This window comes from Sciurus carolinensis, chromosome 3 (assembly GCF_902686445.1).
Source record: "Sciurus carolinensis chromosome 3, mSciCar1.2, whole genome shotgun sequence".
NCBI lineage: Eukaryota > Metazoa > Chordata > Mammalia > Rodentia > Sciuridae > Sciurus > Sciurus carolinensis.
Window position 1 is genome coordinate 22624311 of NC_062215.1, and position 23746 is coordinate 22648056.

At 54.2% G+C, this 23746-nt stretch overlaps 1 protein-coding gene across 3 annotated transcripts; it reads right to left on the reverse strand.

Annotated features, from left to right (window-relative positions):
- Nucleotides 1–475: 475 nt before the first annotated feature.
- On the reverse strand, nt 476–22873 carry Erbb2 (erb-b2 receptor tyrosine kinase 2). 3 transcript variants are annotated; one of them, XM_047544562.1, is made up of 27 exons: nt 22551–22871; nt 16242–16396; nt 15152–15365; nt 14037–14171; nt 13667–13735; nt 13373–13488; nt 13098–13239; nt 12161–12280; nt 11750–11876; nt 9870–9943; nt 9689–9779; nt 9284–9483; nt 8982–9114; nt 8810–8900; nt 7944–8104; nt 6046–6093; nt 4831–4969; nt 4628–4750; nt 4307–4405; nt 3865–4050; nt 3568–3723; nt 3375–3450; nt 2959–3105; nt 2455–2552; nt 2111–2299; nt 1593–1845; nt 476–1466 (listed from the first exon to the last, which is right to left on the reverse strand). In XM_047544562.1, the coding sequence occupies exons 1-27, from the start codon at nt 22621–22623 to the stop codon at nt 1111–1113; spliced, it is 3771 nt and encodes a 1256-aa protein (XP_047400518.1). In that variant the 5' UTR covers nt 22624–22871; the 3' UTR covers nt 476–1110. The 3 variants fall into 3 exon arrangements, with proteins under 3 accessions (XP_047400518.1, XP_047400519.1, XP_047400520.1); XM_047544563.1 differs by having other exon boundaries at nt 16242–16393; nt 22551–22870; XM_047544564.1 differs by lacking the exons at nt 476–1466; nt 1593–1845; nt 2111–2299; ... (7 more) ...; nt 4831–4969; nt 6046–6093 and having other exon boundaries at nt 7940–8104; nt 22551–22873.
- Between the last annotated feature and the right edge of the window lie 873 nt (nt 22874–23746).

Genomic DNA, 23746 nt, shown 5'->3' on the forward strand with positions numbered 1-23746 from the left:
GTACAACTGCTGCTTAGTTCAGTGAGTCCCTTTCTTAGCCAAGGCAAGGAAAATGAGCCACATAATAGACACTCCCGCTTCTTTCCCCTTTCTACCCCCATAGGGAGGAAATGACCCTAGTCTAGTGGATGGTCTTAGGAATTAATTTGTTTAAGCAAGAATGATCTGGTTGTCAAAAGGCTCCCAGTTCAGATTCCTAACTTCCCAATACCCCCAACCCAAACCCAAGCCATTCAAGCTCAGGGAAGATTCTTCCCACTCACTCTGGAAAGTGAAGTGAACACTCCGGAAGTGTTTACCTATAAGGTGAACAGTAGAATCTAGCATAGATTCACCCCCAGATATAGGCTGGGGCTCAGCTCTTTTCCAAAATCTATTTGCAAATGAAATGGAGAAAATGGGTGTAGAGAAGAGACATCTCTCCCCAAACCCCAGGGACACCTCCCTCCCCTTTCCACACAACACCCACTCTCCCTCTGGGTCCTTAATTCTTCTTTAAAAAACAAGTAAAAACAAGGGCTGGGGTGTAGTTCAGTGGTAGAGGGCTTGCCTAGCATGTGCTAGGCTCTGCATTGGATTCTTGGTACTGAGGCAAGAAAAAAACAAGTAAAAACAAAACAAAAAAGCACTCTGTACAAGGATTGGTCTGGATGCTAGTACAGCTCCCTTACTTCTGGAGCGCGGCACTTGGTCTCAGGGACAGGCTCCCAGTGTCTTGTTCTCAGAAACTCCCTTGGGGCCTCTTTCCTCCTAGACCCAGCTTCTCTCTTGCTCTTGATTCTTCAGTAGGAAGGATCTGGAAGAGGGCCAGGCTGGGTCATAGCCTCAGGTGAGGAGACTGTGGCCTTGGCATCCATTTGACCCTAAAGTCTAGTGGGGCAGGGCTCCAAAATCCACCCAGACACGCCAGTGCTGCCTCCATGTCCAACCAGGCCGAGTCCCTCTCAGCTGCCTGGGAATTCAAGCAGGAAGGAAGATTCCTTAGGACACATTCCTGGCATGGCAGTTTCCCCTAGACATGGTCAGAGGGTTTCACGATGACGTGGCCACAAGTCAGGCCTTCCCACTCCCTGAGAGCACAGCAGGGCCTCAGCAGACTTGGCCTCTGGCTCACACTGGCACATCCAGGCCCAGGTACTCGGGGTTCTCTGCTGTTGGGGTCCCTTCAAAGGTGTTGGGTGGAGAGCCCCGCTCTGATGGGTCCTGGTCCCAGTAATAGAGGTTGTCAAAGGCTGGGCTGAAGGCAGGAGGAGGGTGGGGCTGAGGGGCAGCACCTCCCCTGGGTGCCAGGTACTCAGGGTTCTCCACAGTACCCCCAAAGGCAAAAACGTCTTTGACAACCCCATTCTTCCCAGGGGAGAGAGTCTTGGGTCTTTCCAGAGTGGCACCAGCAGGGCGGACAGTAGGCAGAGGACCCTCCAAGGGTGAAGGTGGCTGTGGCCGGACCTCTGACTGGTTCACATATTCTGAAAGGGCAAGAGAAGAGGACTTGTTAAAGAAAGAACCAGGCGTCCCAGCCCCTGTTACTGCCCCCACAGCCAGCCCCGACTCCCCCACCTCCACATCTCCCAGCTTGGGCTTGGATTCCATACCGGGCTGGGGGCTGCAGGTCAAGGGGGCAACGTAGCCATCAGTCTCAGGGGGCAGGGGCACTGTGGGGTCCTCACTGTACCGCTGTAGAGGGTTGGGGTCATGTGTGGGGAGGCTCTGCAGCCCCTTGGCTGCCCCTATTCCCAGGTCACCATCAAACACATCAGAGCCAGCCCCTTCTGAGGGGGCCAGAGGAGACCTTGGGGGCTCTTCTTCAGAGGGCTCCAGCCCCAGTGTCAGCTCACCACCACCACTCTGGGGACAAAAGAGAAAATTATGATGGGGTCACTTCTGGGTCTAGGAGGGGGACTCTATGGAAGGTGACAGTATCACAGGAGAAAAACAGAGGTCACCTTTGGGCTATGACAGTCACGGTGGAAAGAATGGGATGGGATGCAGCAAGAATCTTCCCTAGGGACAGTGAAGAGGTGAAGGTTGGGAAACATCAGAGAAAAGGACCCTCGTCCATTGGGGTGGGGGAGGTAAGCAAACGACCACCAGTGGGACCAAAGGCACTGACCCTGGTGGATGAGCTGCGGTGCCTGCGGTGGGCTGTGCCCCCAGCACCTGGGGCAGGGTCTGGGCAGAAGAAGCCCTGTTGGGGTACCAGATACTCCTCAGCATCCACCAAATCCCCCATGTCGTCATCCTCCAGCAGTGAACGGTAGAAGGTGCTGTCCAAGGGGCTGGCTGGACCCAAGTCCTCATTCTAGGGAGGAAGGAGAGAGGGGGGCAGCTCCTCACCAACCCAGAGCACGGCCTCCCAGGAAAGCCTGGCGCCCCGGCATCCTCTGCCTTTCCCACCCTCTGTGAGAAGGAGGGTGCGCTTAGTCAGAGGTAGTGAGAGGCAGGAACACCCAGTACCTGGATGACTACAAAGCGCTGGGGATCCCTGGCCATGCGGGAGAATTCAGCCACCAACTCCCGGAATCTTGGCCGACATTCGGAGTCTATCATCCAACCTGGGGTGTGAGGGAGCTCAGCATGCAGCCTGGGTGCTAGCTGCCTCTCCTCCCCCACCCCCTCTCCTGTCTGACCTAGACAACTCCCAGTGAGGCCCAAAGCCTCTCACATGGTAGAGAAGCAGAACTGGACTCTGGGGTTTTGAACTAGAACCTTGGGGCATCTCTATTGGTTTCCTTCCTTTTTAATTTTGCATGAAAGTCTTTGGCTAGTTCTTCCTCTACAGCACCTCGGGACTTCCACTGTGAATAGGATATGAGATGGTTTTGAGGCTCCTTCAAGTATACCAGGGCCCCTAGGTCCATTCACATTCTGCTTTTTGTCCCCACCAAGTACCTTGTTGGGCCCCTCCACCCAGCACTTGCCACCCTTCCTCCATGCAGCCAGCACAGCCCCACCACACACATTTGACCATGATCATGTAGACATCGATGGTACAGATGGGAGGCTGGGGCAGCCGCTCCCCCTTCTCCAGCAGGTCAGGGATCTCCCGGGCTGGGATCCCATCGTAGGGTTTGGCCCCAAAAGTCATCAGCTCCCACACAGTAACACCTAGGACAGAGACGGGCATCAGGAGGAGGGGGACCAGAGGCTCTGCCCAGGAGCCTGGTGTGATGGCAGGGAGAGGGAGACATACTGTCAACAGACAGGATCTACCCAGTCTTTCCACAAACCCCTGGATGGGCACAGACCCTGCAGGGCAAGGCACAGGTAGCTCTTCTCCCTCCCTCCCTCCTCCAACTGTGTTCTCATCCTTCCACCAGCCTCCTCCACCCCACCATGGCTCCTCATCCTGCTCTGCTGCTGGCCCCATAACACACCATAGCTCCACACATCACTCTGATGGGTGAACCGCCGACGAAGAATGGACTCCAACGCCATCCACTTGATGGGCACCTGGGAGAGCAGAGGAGGAAGTCCTCCAACTGGATGTGGTGGGGAGGTAGCCCTTCTCAGAGTTCTGGGGGGGCAGCATCCCACTCTGCCCTGTCTAGCTCTGCTCCCTCCTCTGACCTTGCCGCCATCTGCATGGTACTCTGTCTCATCAATGTCCAGCAGCCGAGCCAGCCCGAAGTCTGTAATCTTCACATGGTTGGGACTCTTGACCAGCACATTCCGGGCAGCTAGGTCCCTGTGCACGAGCCGCACATCCTCCAGGTAGCTCATCCCCTGGAATGGGAGATACCAGGGTGGATCTTGGAGTCAGGCCTCACCCTGGCCATGCTGCCAGGAAACATCCCATCCTAGCTCTGTGTGGCGAGAAGGGCTTGCCCCCAAGGGGCCGGCAGAGCCAGGCTCCCAAGTGCATACCTTAGCAATCTGCACACACCAATTCAGCAGGTCCTGGGAGCCCAGGCGGCCACGGTGTTCTCGGACGTGGTCCAGGAGGCAGCCATAGGGCATAAGCTGTGTCACCAGTTGCACCGTGGATGTCAGGCAGATGCCCAGGAGTCGGGACACATATGGGGAGCCCACACCAGCCATCACATATGCTTCCTGGGGACGGGGGCACACCAAGAGAACATGGGAGACCAAAAACCCCCAGCTACCACCCTTCCCTCCCAAGGGGTGAGGGTGTGGCTAGGGACCCTCGCCCACCCCAGCTGACTCTGTCCATCACACACCACAGCTGGGCTCTACAGACGGGTTAGTCAAGGTTTAGAGGCTCCACCAACTTCAACCCCAGTGAAGAGAGAACAGCCCCCTAGCCCTGCAGCCAGGAGGTCCCTCATTAGATTCTCGAGGGGCTTACATCCAAGATTTCCTTGTTGGCTTTGGGGGACGTGTTTTCCCTCAACACTTTGATGGCCACAGGGATTTTCACATTCTCCCCATCAGGAATCCAGATGCCCTGAGCAGAAAGAGGGGCGTATGAGTGAAGATTGTGGGCCAGCTCCCGCTGGCCTCAAGAGGTCAGTCCCTGTGCTCTGAACACCTTCCCTGCCCGCCAGCTTGGCCCACTTCCCCTCCCAAACAGCACTGCCCATGCTCTTGGCTGTCACCCCACTCCATATCAGAACTCCTGACCACCCCCCGTCCCCAGGCACCCACCCAGAACCTGGCTGCCCCTGACCTTGTAGACTGTGCCAAAAGCTCCGGATCCAAGAACTTTCACCTTCCTTAGCTCTGTCTCCTTCAGGATTCGCATCTGAGCCTGGTTGGGCATCGCGCCGCTGGGCGTCAGTGGCTCTACCAGCTGAGTGAGGGGGCAGTGGGTCAGTGCTGGGATTGGGCTGCAGACCCCAGGCTGGCTGAGAGGTCCTCGGCCTGCCTCACCTCGGTTTCCTGCAGCAGCCTCCGCATTGTGTACTTCCGAATCTTCTGTCGCCTTCGCTTGATTAGGATCCCAAAGACCAGCCCCATGACCACAAACAGCAGAATGCCCACCACAGCAGCAATGATGGATGTCACAGGGCTGGAGACAGAAGCCAGGGTCAGGGATTGGGGGACAGTCTGGGGCTAGGGCTTTGAAGGAACCCCATGGAAAGACATAAAGGTCTCTGGCACTTGGAAAGGTGACCCACAGGCTCTGACCCTTTCTTTCCTAGTGTATAATCTGCCTTGGCTCCTTATTGCCTTCATAATAAAGACTAAACTCCTGTGAACACTTGCAGACATCCCTGTCTCCCTACCCTCTGTGCTCTTGTCCTTGGCTCTAACTCAGGGCTCTAAAACTTCATGGCAAAAACCTCACCAAGGGGGAGTATTCACAGTTCTGGAGTCCTACTCCCAGAGATTCTGACTGCTGCCTGGGGTGGGGCCAGGAACGTGTGCCCAGCGATTCCAATGTTACAGCCAATTTTTTCACCCCAGGTCATCATTTTCCACACCCCCAGGCTTTCACATGCTGTTCCTACTGCCAGGATCACCATTTCTCCACGGGGTCATTTCTTAAGACTCAATGTTTGCTTCATGGACAAATGATTGCCTAGGACATATTTCAGTCTGTTTTTCTCCTTTCCAAAGCTCCCCACTGCCCAGACAACCAAGTTCTGTGGCTTGGTGGTCAAGGCACCTGCCCTCCAGATCTGGCCCTAACGTGACCACCACACCAGAACCTTTGATCAACCCAAGATTTCCCTGACTCTTCTTCCCCATGCTTTCCACCTGAATGCAAGGGAAATGCCTGCCCCTCTTTCAAGGTCAGGTTCAAATGCCATCTCCTTCTGGAAGCCTCTCACTGCCCCCAGTGAAGAAGTCACTAATTCCTCCTCAATCTACCTTGAATTCCAGGGAGTTGAACTTGGCCTGTGGCCCCCAAAATATCAAGCTACTCCAGGGTGGGAGATACCGGGTGTATTAGCCCCCTTTCCCTGCAACCCCCACACCCAGCATCCTGAACAGGTCCTCCATCCACTTGTTGAAGCGAATTGAAAGGAGGATCAACAGTGGAAGAATGCCCTGGGAAAGGTCGCATGTCAGGCAATCCCTCTCTACAGCAGTGACCCCCCCCGGGGGGCAACATGGGTACCTCTTAGGCCCTAGGCCCACCTGGCTCTCTGCTCGGCTGGGCAGCCCTTGTCATCCAGGTCCACGCAGCTGCGAGAAAGAGAGTCCCATCAACAACTCAGGGAACCAGCCTCCTTGGGTGAGTGTGGCTGGGTTATTCTCCCCATTTTGACAAAGGCAGAAACTGGGCTCAACGTCACCAGTGTTTTTTCTGTCACCCCACAAGGTAATTCCTTCTCCAGACCAGGAGCCCACATCCCCGGCTCCCCTGTACCTCCCTGTGGTGGGTAGGGGTGGGGAGCACCCAGAGAAGCATTGGGCCTGGAAGCTCAATTATTTCTTCCATGAAAGACTCCCAAGGTAAACTGCATGACTTCTGACACTAATCTGGAAATGCCTATGAAACAACATGGAACTGAGAATGTAGCTCAGTGGTAAAGCACATGCTTAGCCTGTGCAAGGTCCTGGGTTCAATCCCCAACACCAGGCAATCAATCAGCAGTGCGACCTGTCAGTATGCACCCTAAAAATGCCAATGGCAGCGTGCTAGGAGGCATGCGCAGGATGTTCCTCTGCACATGGAGCTGAATTGCAATAAACTGTTAAAAAAAAAAAAGAAGAAGAAGTAAGCCCAATAGCCCTCAAATAAGGACAGGGTTAAATTATATCCATGCTACAGAGTGAGTAGCTTTAAAAAATAAGATAAATCTATATGGACTCACAAGAAAGGATACATGAAATAAAGAGAGAAAGCAAAGTTCAGAATAATATGCAGAGCATATTAAGAAATGCACACAAGATAAACAGAAAAGTTGAACTATACGAAATTGACCATTTTGGACTGACACAAACAGCAATCTTTTTTTTTTTTTTTTTTTTTTTTGGTGTTGGGGATTGAGCTACACCCTAGCCCCACAAAGAACAATTTTATATGATTCAAGCTAATATAAGTGAAATACATGTATATGTAAGAATGTAAAAAGTCTGGAAGGATATACACACAGAAGTTAATCCAGTGGTTCCCCGCAGGAAGGAGAGCTGGCTAGAGGAGTCAAGTGAAAGTGCATATTTAGAACATAGGAAGACATTGCAAGATTCTGTTTAAAAAAAAAAAAATGGAAATGATGTGTATGGTCTATGATTCCATTTTGAAAAAGAAACACGTTAGAATGTACACAGATTAGTAGGCTGGAAGTGTAGCTCACAGGTAGAACATATGCGTAGCATGCATATGCTGGGTTTGAGCCCCAGCATGGGGAAAAAAATAGAGGAAAAGTATTCTGAATCGCCATAATCATCATCATCATCATTATTCTGGTACCAGGGACTGAACCCAGGGGTGTTTAACCACTGAGCCACATTCCCAGCCCCTTCTTTTTTTAACCTTTATTTTATTTACTCATATGTGGATCAAACCCAGTGCCTCACACTGCTAGGCAAGCACTCTACTGCTGAGCCACAACCCCAGCCCCACCATACTTTTATCTTACTCATTTATTTTCATCTGGTGCTGAGGATCGAACCCAATGCCTCACACGTACCAGGCAAGCGCTCTACCACTGAGCCACAACCCCAGCCCACCCCAGCCCTTTTTATTTTTTCTTTTGAGACAGGGTCTCCCTAAGTTGCTTAGAGCCTTGCTAAATTGCTGAGGCTAATCTCAAACTTGCGATCCTCCTGCCTCAGTCTCCTCAGTTGCTGGGATTACAGGTGTGCTCTACTGTGCTCGGCTCCAAATTATTAACCAAGGATAGATCTCCTAGCAACCTTCATTTATAGTTCGAGTGTTGGTTTAAACTTTGTTATCATGCTACTTTTGTATGAAAAATTAAGATATGAAAAATTAAGTCTTTGAGTACGTGAAGGTAGTTGTCCCCCTTTTCCAGAGAGGCTCCTGTGATGAAAGCCCTTCTTTCAGCAGAAGAGGCCCCCAGACTCACGAGTGGGTGCAGTTGATCGGGCAGGGCTGGCACATGCCCTCCTCATCCGGGAACTTCCAGATGGGCATGTAGGAGACATCGGCTTTAACACCACTGGGGCAGCGAGCCACACAGGAGGGAGGGTCCTTGTAGTGTGCACAGGCCACACACTGGTCAGCCTTCTGGATGGGGAGAAAAGGTTTGTGGGCAGCAGGATCAGGCCCATAGGCCCCCTTTGTGCCCCGCTCCTTGTCACTCAGCAGGATTTGTCTTCCTACTCTTCACCCAATCTGGTGGACCTTCTCTCAGCACCCCTCCTCCAAAGCTTGATCCCAAGCAGGGGTTTCAGAGGAGAAACTGAAGGTGCCCAGAGAGGGCTATGTATTACTCAAAGCGTAACAGTGAGTAACGCCAATCACTGTTACATAGAAAGCCTCTCCAGTGCCTAGGTGCTGTGCCAAACCCTATTTAATTTTGTTCTTACCACACCCCCACGAGGTAGGTACCATTACAACATTCACTTTATAAATGAGAAAACCAAGGTTGGAAGCAGGGCCTGGATTTGAACCCAGAGAGTCTGATGCCAGAGTGCACAGGTCTGATCTCCTTAGCTCAGTCACAGCCAAGAACACAGGCCTCTTGGGGACCTTGTCACAGTCTGAAAGGTCCTAGGCTCCCAGTCTGAAGGGGCAGCCCCAGGCTGGCAGTCCCCACATTCCAGCTTCCCTGCCCTTCCGCCCTCCTGCTGCCCTCCTGCCATCCAGGTCTGAGTCCTGAGCACAGACCTGGACTCAGGTCTCTCCAGACACCTCACCAATCTGCCAGGTTCCTGCAGGTCCCCCTTCTGTGTACCCCTCCCCGCAGCTCTGAGCCCACCAGCACCTCACCGATCCAAAGCAGGTCACGGAGCCGTTCTGGGGCTGACACTCGGGGTGGCATGGCAGACAGTGCCTGTCACTCACATACTCCCTGGGGAGCCTGGGAGAAGGGATGCGTGGTGAGGGGGCCTGAGCGGAACCTGCGCACCCCTCCAGCTCCCTGCTCCTCTGCCCCACATACCCCTGCAGCGCTCGGCATTCCTCCACGCACTCTTGGCCCCGAAGGAACTGGCTGCAGTTGACACACTGGGTGGGCCCTGGCCCCCAGCAGTGTCCATTGGCACACAGCGGGTAGCAGGCCAGTCCCTCACCCGCTGCAGTTAGGAGAAAGGGGTCAGAGGAACTCTTAGGGGAAACTGGGTCCACATGAACCAGGGGAAGGGGCTATGGGCCAAGTCAAGAATGGGGCTCCAGGGCCTGGCAGTCTGTGCAGGGACGGGAAGCTGCTGCCAGGGGCCCCCAGTGCTGGGCTCCCAGTCTCACCACACTCATCCTCCAGCCGGTTGCCACTGTGGAGCAGGGCCTGGTGGGGGTTCCGGAAGAGCTGGTCCCAGGGCACCGTGTGCACGAAGCAGAGGCGGCTGTTGCGGTGAATGAGGGCCAGCCCGCTGCCCAGCTCCCTCAGCGAACGCAGTCCCAGCCAGCTGATGTTCAGCCCTTGCAGGGTCAATGAGTAGGCGCCACTGTGGGAGGAGGGGCACTCAGACGCAGGGGCAACTGACCCCCAGCCCTTCCGGGTCAGCAAGAGCTGCCCTTGCTTTCCTCCTGTCCCCAGCACAGCCTGCGAACTCCTGTGGAAAGGCTACTGCAGGGTCCCTGGGGAACAGGGGTACCCACCCATGCTCAGAGCTTCTCCCAGAGAGCCCTCCCCACTTTCCCGGTGCTCACTCATGCAGAACTCGACCCCGGATGACTCGCAGGTTCTGGAAGACACTGAGATCAGGCAGGCTGTCTGGCCACGCTGAGATGTACAGGTAACCTGCAGGCAGAGCGTGAGGTCAGAGGTGTGGGAACAGGGTGACAGCCCCTCCAGCCCCCGCAGACCAGGATGCAGACATCCGGAGCCCACCTGTGATCTCCTCCAGGGTCTCAAACACTTTGAGTTGCTCAGGCTGTAGAGGGGCTGTGTTAGAGGCAGGATCCCTGGAAGGATCAGGAGGAATCAGCAGGACCAGGAAGCAGGACCAGGGCATGATCCCATACAGAGAGTGCCCTGCCACCCCACTCTCCACTGCCCCATAAGGCCCTCACTTAACCCCTTTGACCACTGAACCCAGATGTTCCCATTCTGAGCTTCAAAGCTCAGGCCCTAGTTTGGCAGCATCTATCAAAACAATATTTGTATCCTTTGATCTAGAAATCTTTACTTCTAGGAATGTGGCCCAGAGACGCTGGCCTCTGTTGCCAGAGGCATTTACAAGGCAGAACTGTTTGAGTGAGCAAAAACTGAAAATGACCTCAGTGTCCATCAATGAAGAGAGGTGCTGTTAAATAAACCCTGATGTACACAGACTGTAGAATGAGAACCTAGCAGTGTTCAGCATCTGCAGGCTCTGTTCTGGGTATCACCAATTTTAACCCAGACTTTATTTTTTGTGGTGCTGGGGATTGAACCCAGGGCCTTGTGCATGTGAGGCAAGCACTCTACCAACTGAGCTATATCCCCAACCCTTAACTCAGACTTTATAACCACCTTATGACATCAGGACTATTGTTGACCCCATTTTACAGATGAGGAAACTGAGACAGAGCAACAGGTAGAGCCTGGTTTCAAACCAGTCAGCCTCCCAAGTCTGGGCTCTCAGCTGCCTGTCTTTCCTGCCACCTGCTCTGCAGTTGTTAAAAGAGTCAGGCAGTACAGCACCAACCAAGCAGTTCTCCAAAGCAAGGGCACATGGTTACTCACAACACACTTCCATTTAAATAATCCATCCTCCCAGCCCAACCATGAAAACTGCTTCTCTGTATGTAGGTCTACAAATGTACACAAGTGATAGTGGTTCCCTTTGGGTTGGGGAATAAAAGTGAAGGAAGTGTTGAAGGGAATTTCTTCTTTTTGAGTATTATTTTTAGTCAAAGCATAATTGACATACAGTAAAATGCAGATTTTTAGTGTTCAGTGTGATGACTGTTGACAATTGCATTCACTCATGTATCCACCCATCAATAACGCAGTACATTTCCACCTCCTCAGAAATACCTTATTGTCCCTCTCCAGGCCTCTGCCTGGGGCAACCATTGATCTTCCCACAACAGTGTTTTGTTTTCCCCCAGGTACTGGGGATTGAACTGAAAGGGCACTTTACCACTGAGCCATATCCCTAGCCCTCTTTTGAGACAGTCTTGCTAAATTGCTTAGGGTCTTGCCAAGTTGCTGAGGCTGGCCTTGAACTTGAGATCCTCCTTCCTCAGCCTCCCAAGCTGCTGGGATTACAGGCATGTGCCATCCCAACTCACCAAAGAGTGGTTTTATCTGTTCATTAAAGAGAATCACACGGTGTGGAACCTGTATGATTCTGGCCTCTTCTGCTTAACATAATGTTTTTGAGGTCCATTCCCAGTGTGTGTACGGGCGGTTCATTTCTTTTTGCTGTGTGGAGGACTGCACTCTCTGAATGTATCACCGTTGGCTTATTCGTTCACCAACTGATACTCATTTGGATCATTTCCAATTTGAGGCTATTTATGAATAAAGCTGCTATAAACTTAGGGACTTTTACTTATCTGGATGGCTTGATATCCATACAAGACCATGTTCATGGATAACATGTCATTTGCAAAAATTCCCCTCTACCTCCCGGCTCCTGCTGGTCCTCCACCTGTCCGTTTGCATTCCTGACTTCCCACTTCTGTCTCCCTCTGTCCCCCAGAGATGCTGCTGCTGTCGCTAGGCCTTCGGAACGTGGTATCTGCCCTGACACTGCCTCAGGCCATTGTGCCCACCCTTACCCATCAAAGCTCTCTGGCAAAAACGCCAGGCTCCCAAAGATCTTCTTGCAGCCAACAAACTCCTGGATATTGGCGCTGGTCACTGCCCTCGCCGCCCGCAGGTGCTCCACGCCCAGACCATAGCACACTGCAGGAGTAGGGGGCAGGGGTGAAGGGGCTGTGTCAGCCCCATGTGGAGCACCAGGGTCCTGTCTGCAGTCCACACCGGGGCCCCAGGTCCTTTCCCCACACAGGCAGGAGACACAGGGACACTGGGGGGACTGATCTGGGGAGGGACAGGAGCAGAGACAGTGGGAGAAAAGGACCAGGTTCCAGAAGCGTTCAAGGAATGGTAGAACAGAGTAGGCTGAACCAGGCTGGGTATGCACAGGGACAGGAAACGCAGCTGGCCTGGGAGCAGGGCTTGGGTACCTCGGGCACAGGGCTTGCTGCATTTCTCACACCGCTGAGTTCCGTCCTCCGCTGTCACCTCTTGGTTATGCAGAGGGCAGACCAGGGTGCAGGATCCCACATCCGTAGAGAGGTAGTTGTCTGCAGAGATAAGAAACGTGTATCCACGTGCCCTTCTCCTTTGTACCTCTTCATGAGCAGTGTCACCACGACCAGGTACAAGAAGAGTACTATCAACCAACACTTAAATGCCCTTACTATGTGTCTGAGCACTTGACATTCATTAACTCTTGCGACAACTGAGTGTGATCAGCTCTGTTATATTTTCATTTTGCCAAAAAGGAAACCAAAGCACAGAGTTATGTAAATTATTCAAGGTCATTATGTTAGTAAGTGGAAGAGCCAGGAGTAGGTCTGTGTACCTTGTCCTCTCGCCCACCAAAAGGAGGTGCAGCCTGGACCACTACAGTCTCCACAAGATGAGGAAAGAGATTCCCCAGGGCCAAGCCCAGTCCCTAAATGTCCATCAGTGAATAGAGGTGCCATTTTAAATAAAACCCAGATCTCTGCAGACCATAAAATAAAAACTATTCTTTAGAAATGCTTAAATTAGCTTTTAGGCAGTGTTCTAAAAGCTTGACAAATAGTAACTCATTCAAACTTTATAATCCCCTTATGAGGTTAGAACTGTTATTGCCCCATTTTACAGATGAGGCAACTGAGGCCCAGCCAGGCTACATGCCTAGTATGCGGTAGGGCCAGATTAAAACCCAGCAGTCTGGCTCCCAGTTTGGGCTCTCAGCTGCCTATCTTTACTGCCACCTCCTCCTTAGCTGTTAAAAGAACCCGGTGAACAGCCCTCCAAACCAAGGGCACACGGTATCACAACACACCGCCATTTACACACACCGTCCTCCAGACAAAGGATTAAAACCATGCTTTTCTCCCCAGCACTCACAGGGGCAGGTGGTCACACAGCTGGCGCCGAAGGTATAACGGCCCTCAGGGTTGGGCATGGACTCGAAGGTGTCCGTGTTGTAAGTGACCAGGGCTGGGCAGTGCAGCTCACAGATGCCACTATGGTTGAAGTGGAGGCAAGCCTGATGGGGACAAGCAGCTGGTTGTCACCGAGCTGTTTTCCCCTGGTGTCCCAGGGGCAACAGGGCGTACCAGGCCAAGCGTCTACCCGCTTGCACCTTGGTGGGGAGGCCCAGTGGGCAGAGAGGCACATACCAGACAGTCGGAATGCTTGGGGCCCGTGCAGCCAGCGGCACACTGCTCGTGGCAGCAGTCAGTGGGCAGCGTGCCCTTGCAGCGGGCACAGCCACTGGCACAAATGGTGCGCGTCACTGTTGAGCAAAAGACAGGCTGAGGGCCATGCAACGGCCCAGGCTCCCATCCTCACCAGCATCCCCTTCTGGGGAGACTTCCTGCTCCAGGGAAGTCACCCCAGACCTGTTATCCCACCCCTCCCACGTCACCCGTTTTTGCACCCCGCCCCAGATGCTGGACCCCCCTGAGACTCACGGCTCTGACAGTCCTGGGAACCTTCTCCCCAGCAGTGGTTGGCTCTACAGGCTGGAGAACACGGTGGGCCTAGGGGAGAAGCAGGGAAGGCGGCGGGAGATGGAGCGCAGTGAGAGGGTGGGCTGCCGCCTACAGACACACAGCACAGAGCAGGAGGCCCAGAAGAAGAGGCCTCTAGCGGCAGCTGGAAGCAGAGGGACAAACAGAGACAAGAGACACAGGAACAGCAGGAGGGACTGAGAAAGGGGAAGTGGGAGGTCGTGGCAGGAGTGTAGCTGTGGGTCAGGTGTTTGGGGTTGGGTGGGCTGTCAGAGAAGAGGCCACAGGCAGGGACAGACACAGGCAGGGAGGGACGAGGGACGTGGCTTACAGGCCCGTGAGCGGTTGGTGTCTATCACAGTAAGAGCCAGCTGGTTGTTCTTGTGGAAGATGTCCTTCCACAAAACCGTGTCCTGGTAGCAGAGCTGGGGGTTCCGCTGGATCAAGACGCCTCCCTTCAGGATCTCTGCGGGGTAGGCAGTAATCAGTGGATCCGATTCTCATGGGTCCACTGTCCTCCCTTGGGGCCTCCTGCCTTCTGAAGGGAGCAGGCCTCCTAAACAAGTCCCTGGCTCCCCGGAAAGCAGAAAGACATCTTTCAAATCTTTCAACCCTGCCGACACCCACCCGCCCCGCCACCTCCGCCCGCCACACACACAGGAACAACCTGAGACCAGGCAGGAGTGAACGGACAGGTGGGGTCCAGGTGTTCCCATGGGTATGGATGCTCTCCCTCTCTTTCCCCTCACCCTTGCACACTGCTTGGTGGTAAAAAAGGGTCACTGGGGCTGGAGGTGCAGCTCCGTGGTAGAAAAACAACTCGGCATGTGCGAGAGCGTGGGTTTGATCTCCAGCACCACAAAAAATAAAAGGCTCTAAAGCCTGGACCCCAGATTAACCTGTCACTTGCTGTATAACCTGGGCAAGTCACATATCCTCTGTAAGCCTCGGTTTACTCATCTGTAAAATGAGAATAACTCAGCTGGATTAGTAGCAGGATTCACAGGATTACTGTATCCTGCATGAAGAGCACCTGGCATGCAGAGGTTGGGACACTGTCACCTCCAGGGCCGTCACCTAGAATTCCATAAGTGGTTGACTGCATACTTGGACTCAGTCAAGTGGGGGCAAACACCCAGGCTGCATTCTAATGATTAAATCGCGCATGCCGGCACAGGCCGCGACTTAGTGGAAAGAAAGGAGACCTGTTTGTTGTTGTGTGTGTGAGGTGCTGGGCATGCAACCGGAGCCTGGCGGGTTCTAGACAAGGCTCTCCCACTAACCGCACTGCAGCCCTCTTTCTGATCTTCACAGGGCTCCTTCCAGACCCTGCCGTCTTCCAAGCGGGGACACTGCTTGTAATTCGCACCAACCTCCTCCGCGGCTAGCAGCGGCCCGCTCAGCTCCCAATAACCCGGGGAGGGCTTCAATGATGCTGAGGGCTACCTGTGAGGCTTCGAAGCTGCAGCTCCCGCAGCCCTGCCGGGGCAGCCCCCAGGGCAGGGGTGGCACTGTCCCGAGGATCTCCATTGTCTAGCACAGCCAAGGCATAGCTGTCCTCGAAGAGCTGGGTGCCTCGTACAATCCGCAGCCTCTGCAGGGGGACTCGCCTCACTTGGTTGTGAGCGATGAGCATGTAGCCCTGCACCTCCTGGATGTCCTGGGAGGGAACAGGGCAGGCTGGGGGCTGAGGCGGGTCTGGGCCCTGGACCACTACCACCCCCCTGGGCCCCCTGGGCCTCCTGGGGCTGCTTGGGGATCTTTGGCAAGGCCCCCAGCTACTGAGCAGGCCTACCCCCTCAGGCATGAAATAGAGATGGAGGCCGCTCCCCACCTGGCCTCGCCAGATTCTTGGATGATCAAGAAAGATAATGCTGGGGCTGAGGGGTGGGGTGGGAGCGCTTTGTAAGCTGCGAGCAAGTATCTGCATCTCAGGATCTTCTTCTATAAAAGGGAAGACCCAGGTAAGATGACATCTGCCACCTAGTGCACATGCAGCCCCACTCCAGGACACAGCAGGCTGGTCTCTCTCCTGCTCCTAACCTTTCCACAGGCGTTTCTCTGTAACCTTCACAGTGGGTTCCCCAGGACGCCTATTGGTCCCAATAGACAGATAGGGAAACTGAGACCTGGTGAAGTTAAGGAGTCTAGACCACACTCACATCCCTGGTCAGTGGCAGAACTGGACCTGGAGCCCATATCTCCCACCAACCCTTTCTGCCACTCTAGGTGGGAGAGGGATAACAATGGTTAGAGGGACAGAGGAGAGGGGAATTGATCATGCTGGTGAGATATATCACAAAATTTAGCAGAAACAGAAATGCATCCCACTCAGAGATGTCCATGGCCAGTCACATTACAGAGGGAGTCAACCAATTTTGCAGAAGGAATGGGGGTTAGACATCAGAAGGGACTTTCTGGTTGAGAAACTACAAGAGAAGAAATATAGGGAAAAAGTTCCTTCTTCTACCACCCACCAATAAGCAGAGGGCTCAGCCCCACCAGGTGGCCTGGCTAGCTTGCCCATGGGCCTCACCTGCAGGAAGGAGAGGCTGGCATTAGCAGGCAGGTAGGTCAGTTCCAAGTTACCCTGAACCACCTGACAGCCCTGGTAGAGGTGGCGGAGCATGTCCAGATGGGTCTCTGGACTGGCCGGGAGCCGCAGCTTCATGTCTGTGCCCGTGCACACTGGTGGAAGAGAGCAGATGGGTCAGGACACTGCCCAGTGACCTCTGCTGGCCCCCTCCTCCATACCACTCCCGGGAGTCATGCCATTTGTGACAGGAAGCATGGTTGCCGCCCCCTCCTCCCAGGTCCTTGCACCTACGGGATCAACAGCAGAAGAAAGCTTTTGTGTTTGGGATGATCAGGGAAATTTGGGACAACGGTCCTTCTGGCTGGGCCACCCTGAGCATTCAGAGGGGCCCCAGTGTGTCAGCCCTGTAGGGCTTGCTGCCAATACAGGGTGTCAGCTGGCAAAGAAAGCCTCCCTTTGTCCCAAAGGCACAACCCAGGGCCAAGGGGTAAAAATCCCCCAAGAAGTGACGATGAATCACGGACCCTCTGGATACCCCCTGCGCCTCTCCAAGCCAACTCAGGGCATGCCCCAACACACCCACGTGCCCACCTCCTGGCAAGGGATACCGGCCCCCACAGTGGCACCCATCAAGTGGGAAAGGAGAGTAAATGGAGTCATAGCTGCAGCATGGGGCACCCAGGGGCTGGTCATCACTGCAGGACCTCTGGAATTCCCCCATGCAGAGGAAGGGAGTTTCAGAGCCCAGTTAAGAGACCCCAGCTGCAGATCATGGGCCAGGGAGAAGCGTGCTCTACAGCTTCTGACGCCAGCACCCTCACCCTTGCCACCTCCTCGGGGCAAAGCTCCAGAACCAGTTGGCACAATCTGCGCCACGAAACTCCTGCCACCGGGGCACTACGTCAGCTCTGTGTACCTGCCCAGCACCAACCGTCCGCCAAGGGGCATCAGGATGAACTGCCACACCTTCCCCACCTGCATCTCAGCCTGGTGTCCTTGAGATCAGAAGCACCCACTAAGCCCAGGTGTACTGGAAGGGTAAACTACCCTGGGAGGGGGCTCTGGGCAGCAGTTAGGACCAGGCCTGCCGGCAGGGGGGAGATTAAAGTGCCCAGTTCAACTTGTTTTTCTGCTCTGGTGAGAAGATGAATCACCTGGTGCGTCTTGCCCAGGAGGCTGGGGAGCGGGAGGGGGAGGGCACCCTTGGACACACAGGCCCACAGGTGCCTGATGCCCAGAATTCCTGGCAATTGCTGCTCTACCTCCCAGGGACTAGTGCAGATTCAAAGGACAGCACAATACCCAGCTACGGGAGCTGACGCCAGGGGACCTGCTCTCCCAGGGACTTGGAGCCTAAGGTCAAATACTAGGGGGTGAAAAGATTTCCACCTGCCTCCAGAGAGCAGGGGAGGTTGGAGGGCAAGTCCCTGGGTTTCCCACCTGCCAATGGCCACAGGCTGGTGGCCTCTCAGTGACACCCAGAGTGATCTCTACTAGCACTTCTCTGGGCAGATAGAAAAGGAGGCAAAGAGGAAGGAGGGGGAGGGTCCCAAAATAGAGCTCCAGGGTCCATCTCCCATATGAAGAGAGAGACTGTCAGGCCTCCCCACTCCATGCCACACCCACTTGCACCCACTCCTCTTTCTCAGGCCCTCCCCCAACTAGACTCCCAAGAGAAACAGGAGCTGGGGGCGGCAGGCCAGGCCCAAAATAACGCGCTGCTGCCAGGACCTCCCCCGGCCTCGCAGCTTCAGCTGCTTTACAGACGCAGCTGTCTCTAGGCCCAGACCCCAGGCCCTGGCCAAGCTGGGGACAGGGACCCACCCCCTGAGACAGTCCACCCCTTAGGCCTTCTGCAGCCTCCAAGGGACACCAGCTGTGGCAGCCAAGCAACAGAAAACAACAGTGACAACCACCACCAGCAACGGAGCTGAGGTCCTACTGTGTGTTCAGTAGAAACTCAGTGGAGCCTCCTCATCCTCCAGAGACTTGGGCTACCACCTCTATTTTGCAAAGAAGGAAACAGGCGGACAGGGATTAGATCCTCCCAAGGTCAGGTCATAAAGCTTGTGAGTGACAGAGGTTGGCTTCGAACTCAGGTCTGTCTGACTTAGATCCCACGTTCTTGCCATTAAGCCTAACTGCACACACAAATAACATGCCACTCCCCGCACAAACGTAAACACACACCAACTCTCCCAATGCTGCCAATCAACACACAAAGCAGGGCACGGTGGCTGGGCTGGGCAGCAGGTCAGGAAGAATGGGGGCCCCGCCTCACTAGCGATTTTGTTTACCTGATTTGTGGCTGATTTGAGTAAGACTTAAAAAGCATTGGTAGACAGGTGGTAAAATTGGTACCCTGAGACCTATGCAGAGGGAGCTGGAGGTTGACACGCCCACCAAGCCCCACACTGAGCCGAAGAGGAGAGGTCAAAAAGGCCTCCTGGACACCTTCTGCCTGACTCCCCACCCCCAGACCAGTCTGCCCCTCCCCAGTCCTCACCAAGATCCCCATGGCCATTCTGCCTTCATTGATTTTCTTGGGGGCCAGATGGTCCAAATCCAGACAGGGTGCTCTTTGTCCCTAGGGCACCTGCCTCTCAGGAGCCCCATCCTCCAACTTTCTGGGGCAAATACTGAAGCAGGACCAGTCCAAAGCCAGGGCAGGGCCCATAAATGAGCGCTGCCAAATAAATGAATGAATGAATAGGTCCAGGTGGGCAAACCAAAAGGGACCATCTGAGGCCACAGTATCCATCCCTCTGCCTGAGCTGGTTACAGTCCATGTCCCTTCTGCTGGACTTTGGTGGCCCCAGCCCTAAGAGTTCTCAAGTGAATTCTCCTCCCCTGGCCTTCAGCCACAGCTGCTTCTCTTGCTTACAGCATAAAAGCAACAGCGTCCTTCCATCTCCATTGACGCTACCAGGAAACCACAGGCATTGCCAAAGCACATTGCTCCCCAACCCATAAGGCCAGAGCCCACTTAAGTATCTCCAGAACTCACCTGTCACATATACCTGGAGTACTGAGCCTGGTATCAGACCAGGGCCTGGGCTCAGGGTCTTTGGAGCAAAACGCTTGCTCAGCCACTTACTGTGTGACCTTGAGCACATCCCTAGACCTCCAGGGCAGAAGCCAAATCAGTCATCTCTACACCCAGCAGTGCCTCAATTTAGTCGACTCTCAGAGAATATTTACGGACCTAAACTTGGCCCTAACAACTCTTACTCCCTCAGAGAAGGTCCATGAGATTAAAAGAGAGGATGAATCCAGAGCAGTCTGTAAACATGACAAGGCCTTGTAAACAGAACTGGGGCAACACAAACATGAGCTATAATAATTCTCCCGCTCCTCGTGAGAGCACACAGCCCCTGCCCCTACTTGGGCTCTCTTCCAGGGCTAGGGATAATGGGTGACCTAGTAAAACATGGAAGTGTCACTCCAGAAGGGTTTTCCACAGGTGGAGGCAGGGAGGGGATCTCTTCCCAGGTCATTCCCATCGCCTTGGAGCAGGCACACCTACCCTGGACTCCATAACAGATCCCCAGTCCAGCCTCGAACTGGCCCCTCATACTTCCACTCCAGCTTCCTCCCTGGCCCACAGGCATGTGTGTCCCCCTGGCCTCTGCCCTCTACTGACCTCCATCCCTGGCCATACTGGGAGGACCCAAGAGGAAAGCAGGTAGGGGCCAGACAGAAAGGAAGAAGACTCCTCAGGCCCTCAGCCCAACTTCTACAGTCTGGGTAAGCGGGTGGGAAGGCCGTGCTTCTGAGTAACATGGTAGCTCTCTTCTCCCCTGTGCTACCTGGCTACCCCAAGACTTGGTTCAAGTCATTCCCGTTGAATGAAATAAGACTTTAACCAACACTTGATGCCTCCTCATTAGAGTCCCAAAATCCCCAGAACATTATTGGATAGCTGGGGAGCCTTTGATGAGTCTCTTCTTTTCTCTGAACTCCACTTTTCTCATCTGTGCACCTACTTCACAGTATGTTGTGGAGATCAAGTGAAACCACCTCTGGATTAGATCTGGCATATGGGAAGCATACTGTACATATTTTAAAAGTTAAGGTGAGAGAGGTTCATTCAGCAGGGTATGGGTAATCCCAAACCAAAATAAGAAGTGCTTTCTGTTTGACTTCAGAATGCAATATATTTTATCTTTTTTATATTTTATCTTCTCTTTTCAATTATTTTTCTTGAATATCAAAAAATGAGTACTTTCCTATGTATAAAAAGAAGGAAGGAGGCTGTTAGAAGAAGCATACTGGAATTAAGATATGAATGAGCTCTACAAGATTAAAAGGGTGTTTTTGCTGCAATTTCTAAAACTTTGACCTCAAAGAAAGGCTCTCAGCAAAATCCCAAACTTCTGGACCTTCCCCTTTCCCACACCCCTGCCCTAGCCCCCAGTCCTGGGATATAATCTGGATGCTCCACCTGCACATCATACTAGGTGTCTCTGTGCCCATGTTGAGGGGTGCAAGACAGGAGGAGGCCCCAGTGGAGAGAACCCACCCCTCAGATCCCAGTTCTGCAGCACCAGGCCACTCCCTGCCAGCTCCACTCCCAGGCCAAGGTGAGGAGGGCACAGCCCAGCCTGGCCTCACCCTTCTCATCAGAAGGTCAGAGGTAAAGATGCCGCCTGGGAAACAGAAAGGAGAAGGATGGGCTCCCTGGAGAGGAGCCTTCTTCCTAGGCAGGAGGCAAGGGCCACCTCCCATTGTTTACAGCAGATCTGGCCCAACACCTTGAGGGAGTTCCTGGAGAGGGCAGAGTTCAGCTTGTGTCCCCAAGTCAGCAGGGAGACTACTGTTTGGCAACACAAAGCCAGACACACAAACATACAGACCACACAACTCAGGGTAGACACACAGCCTGGGACACACACATGGGCACCCACAGATAGTACAGAGACGCACTGACAGGGCCACCGGGACAACACCACACTCCAGATACCCACCCCCTCCCCAGATTCTCTGATCTTTGGAGACCACCCACTGCTCCCAGAACACCCTATCTTTTTTCTTTCCCATAAACCAGTGATGCAGAGAGTGGTGTCCCCCATTGTTCCAGGTGGATTAATATTGTGATCTGGAATGTGTGGTTACACTGCCCAGAGTCCAATCTGAGCCTCCCCTTCCCCACCCCCAGCACCACCACTGGTTGCTACTTAACCTCTCTCAGCCCAGGTTTTCACCTGAAAAATGGGATGCTAATAGGACTTCTAAAGTTGTTCCCAGGATTAAAGGAGGGAATGCACACAACACACCATGGTGCCTGGCAGCGTAGACCCAGCCCAGAGTGTATGTCAGCTTTTATCATTACTGGTACAGATGGGCAGATGGGTGAGGATATACACCGTGGGGGTCATCCCCCTACACACAAGCAGCATGAAGGAAGAGGCTGCAGAACAACCCAGCCCTCTCTTCACCCCCATCAGGCCTTATTTCTTTTAGCTTCCCTTCCCTCAACCACCCCTTCTTGGAACTCTCCCTCTGTACTAAGCTAGAAACCAGGAAACCCACCACCAACCTCCGTGGCCCACACTCTCCAAAAGTCCCAAAGCACACAGTCCCTAAGCTGGCCCTAGAGCGTTTGCCTAGCATGCTGGAGGCTCTGGGTACCATCCCCAGCACAGGAGCGGGGGTGGGGAGTTGTTCAAAACAAATGCCTGCCCCTCCCCCCAACCCAGACCCCAGCATGAGGCTACTCTGCAGCCTACCGGCCACCCCTCCTCCGCGCTCGGCAGGACAGGTTCCTTTCCCCACTGCCCCCCTCCTCCCCACCCGGCCTGAAGCTGGAGTAACTAAACCCAATCTGCTGAAGGGGGGCGGGGAGGGGGAGGGGCAGGGCGGAGGGGACCCCCGAGGAATCCAGCCCAGTCCAGTCCCGAGGCGAGGCTGCCAACTGGAAAAGTTTTGAGAAAGCGTCGGGAGGCTCAGAAGGGGGAACACACGCACGCTCACTCACACACACTCTCTCTCTCTTTCTCACACACACACCCCACGCAAACACCCTGTGGAGGAAAACTTTCTGAACAATCTCAGAGAACTTTCCTGACAAGTTCCTGGCGCCCTCTCCGAGTCGCCAAAGCTCGGCCCCCTACAATGGGCTGTCCGGCGCCGCTTCAGCGTGATCGCCCCCCGCCCCACCTTCTCCGCCCCCTCTCGGCCGTGGGCCCCGCGGCCCCGAGTCCCCGGACTGTCGCACAGTCACCGGGCGGCTCTGCCCGCCCCGGCTGTCGCGGGGACTCTGGCTGCAGGGCCGGTCGCCGCTCCGTCCCCTCACCACACCGGACCCACCTTGGGTGCCCGCGGCTCCGAGGGGCAAGAGGGCGAGGAGAAGCCCCCAGCGGCACCAGGCCGCCAGCTCCATGGTGCTCACTGCGGCTCCGGCCCCATGGCTCGGGCTGCACCGGGCTGCGCGTGCGGGGCGCGGCGGGGACAAGGGCCGGGCGCGCGGCCCGGAAAGGCGGCCTGGGCAGGGGCGCGCGGCTGCCCGCGGGGCTCTCCGGCTCTAGGGTCCCGGTGGAGGGGAATCTCAGCTCCACAACTTCATGCTGTACTTCCTCAAGCAGCCCTCCTCCTCCACCTCCTCCGCCGCCCGTGATTGGGAGCAGCGCGCTCCCGGCTCGCCCCCCCACCCCTCCAACTGCATTCCAACAAGTCTGGGAGTGGCAACTCCCAGCTTCACTTTCTCGCTCTCGGCGCAGGCCTGGGTGCGTCCCTCCCAGCGCCCGGTCGCCTGGGTTGCCTGCCGTTCTCACCCATTTCCGTGGAGAAACCCTAAAAGCAGACGAGGGTGATCCTCCTCTCAGGGAGTCTGGCTCAAATTCTCCAGGCTGCCATCCTTGACCCTTTGAAACCTCAAGTTTTTATCTTAAACTTTCCTGGGGAGTTTGCAACCTACTCCATCACAAGCCTATTTGTTTTAATATCAAATGATGGTTTCTCCGCTACATTCTCAAGTAAAATCGACAGTCAAGGAGGGGAATGTGTGGTGTCTAACTTGTGACTTCCAGGACTCCTTGAAATATCTTCTCGAATCTTTTGGGTATCACCAGTCAAAAAAGCATGATCTAAAGGGGTTCTACAAATCTGGGAGGAGACAGTCAGATTGAAGGGACTTCTGTCTCCATCCTGCCAAGAACATCGTTCCTGTTTCTTTTGGGGGACATTAAACACCCAATTCATTCAAAATTTCTTCTCAGTTCCTTGCCTTTTATTAGCTTGTTAATTCCACCTGGAATCCCTGACCCTCTTCCTAAGACTTGGTGGTAGGGTGGGGATGGAAAGAAGGCATAATTTTGTTGAAAATTCCAACAACATATTGCATGGGACATATTTATACTAACAAATTACTCATTGTTTATCTGAAATTCAAATTTAACTGGGCATCCTTATTTTTATTTGCTAAATCTGGCAATGCTAGTTGGAATGCTATAGCCAAGAACACACCTGCACTGGTCAAGAGGGGATAATAGGAACCTATTGGGGGC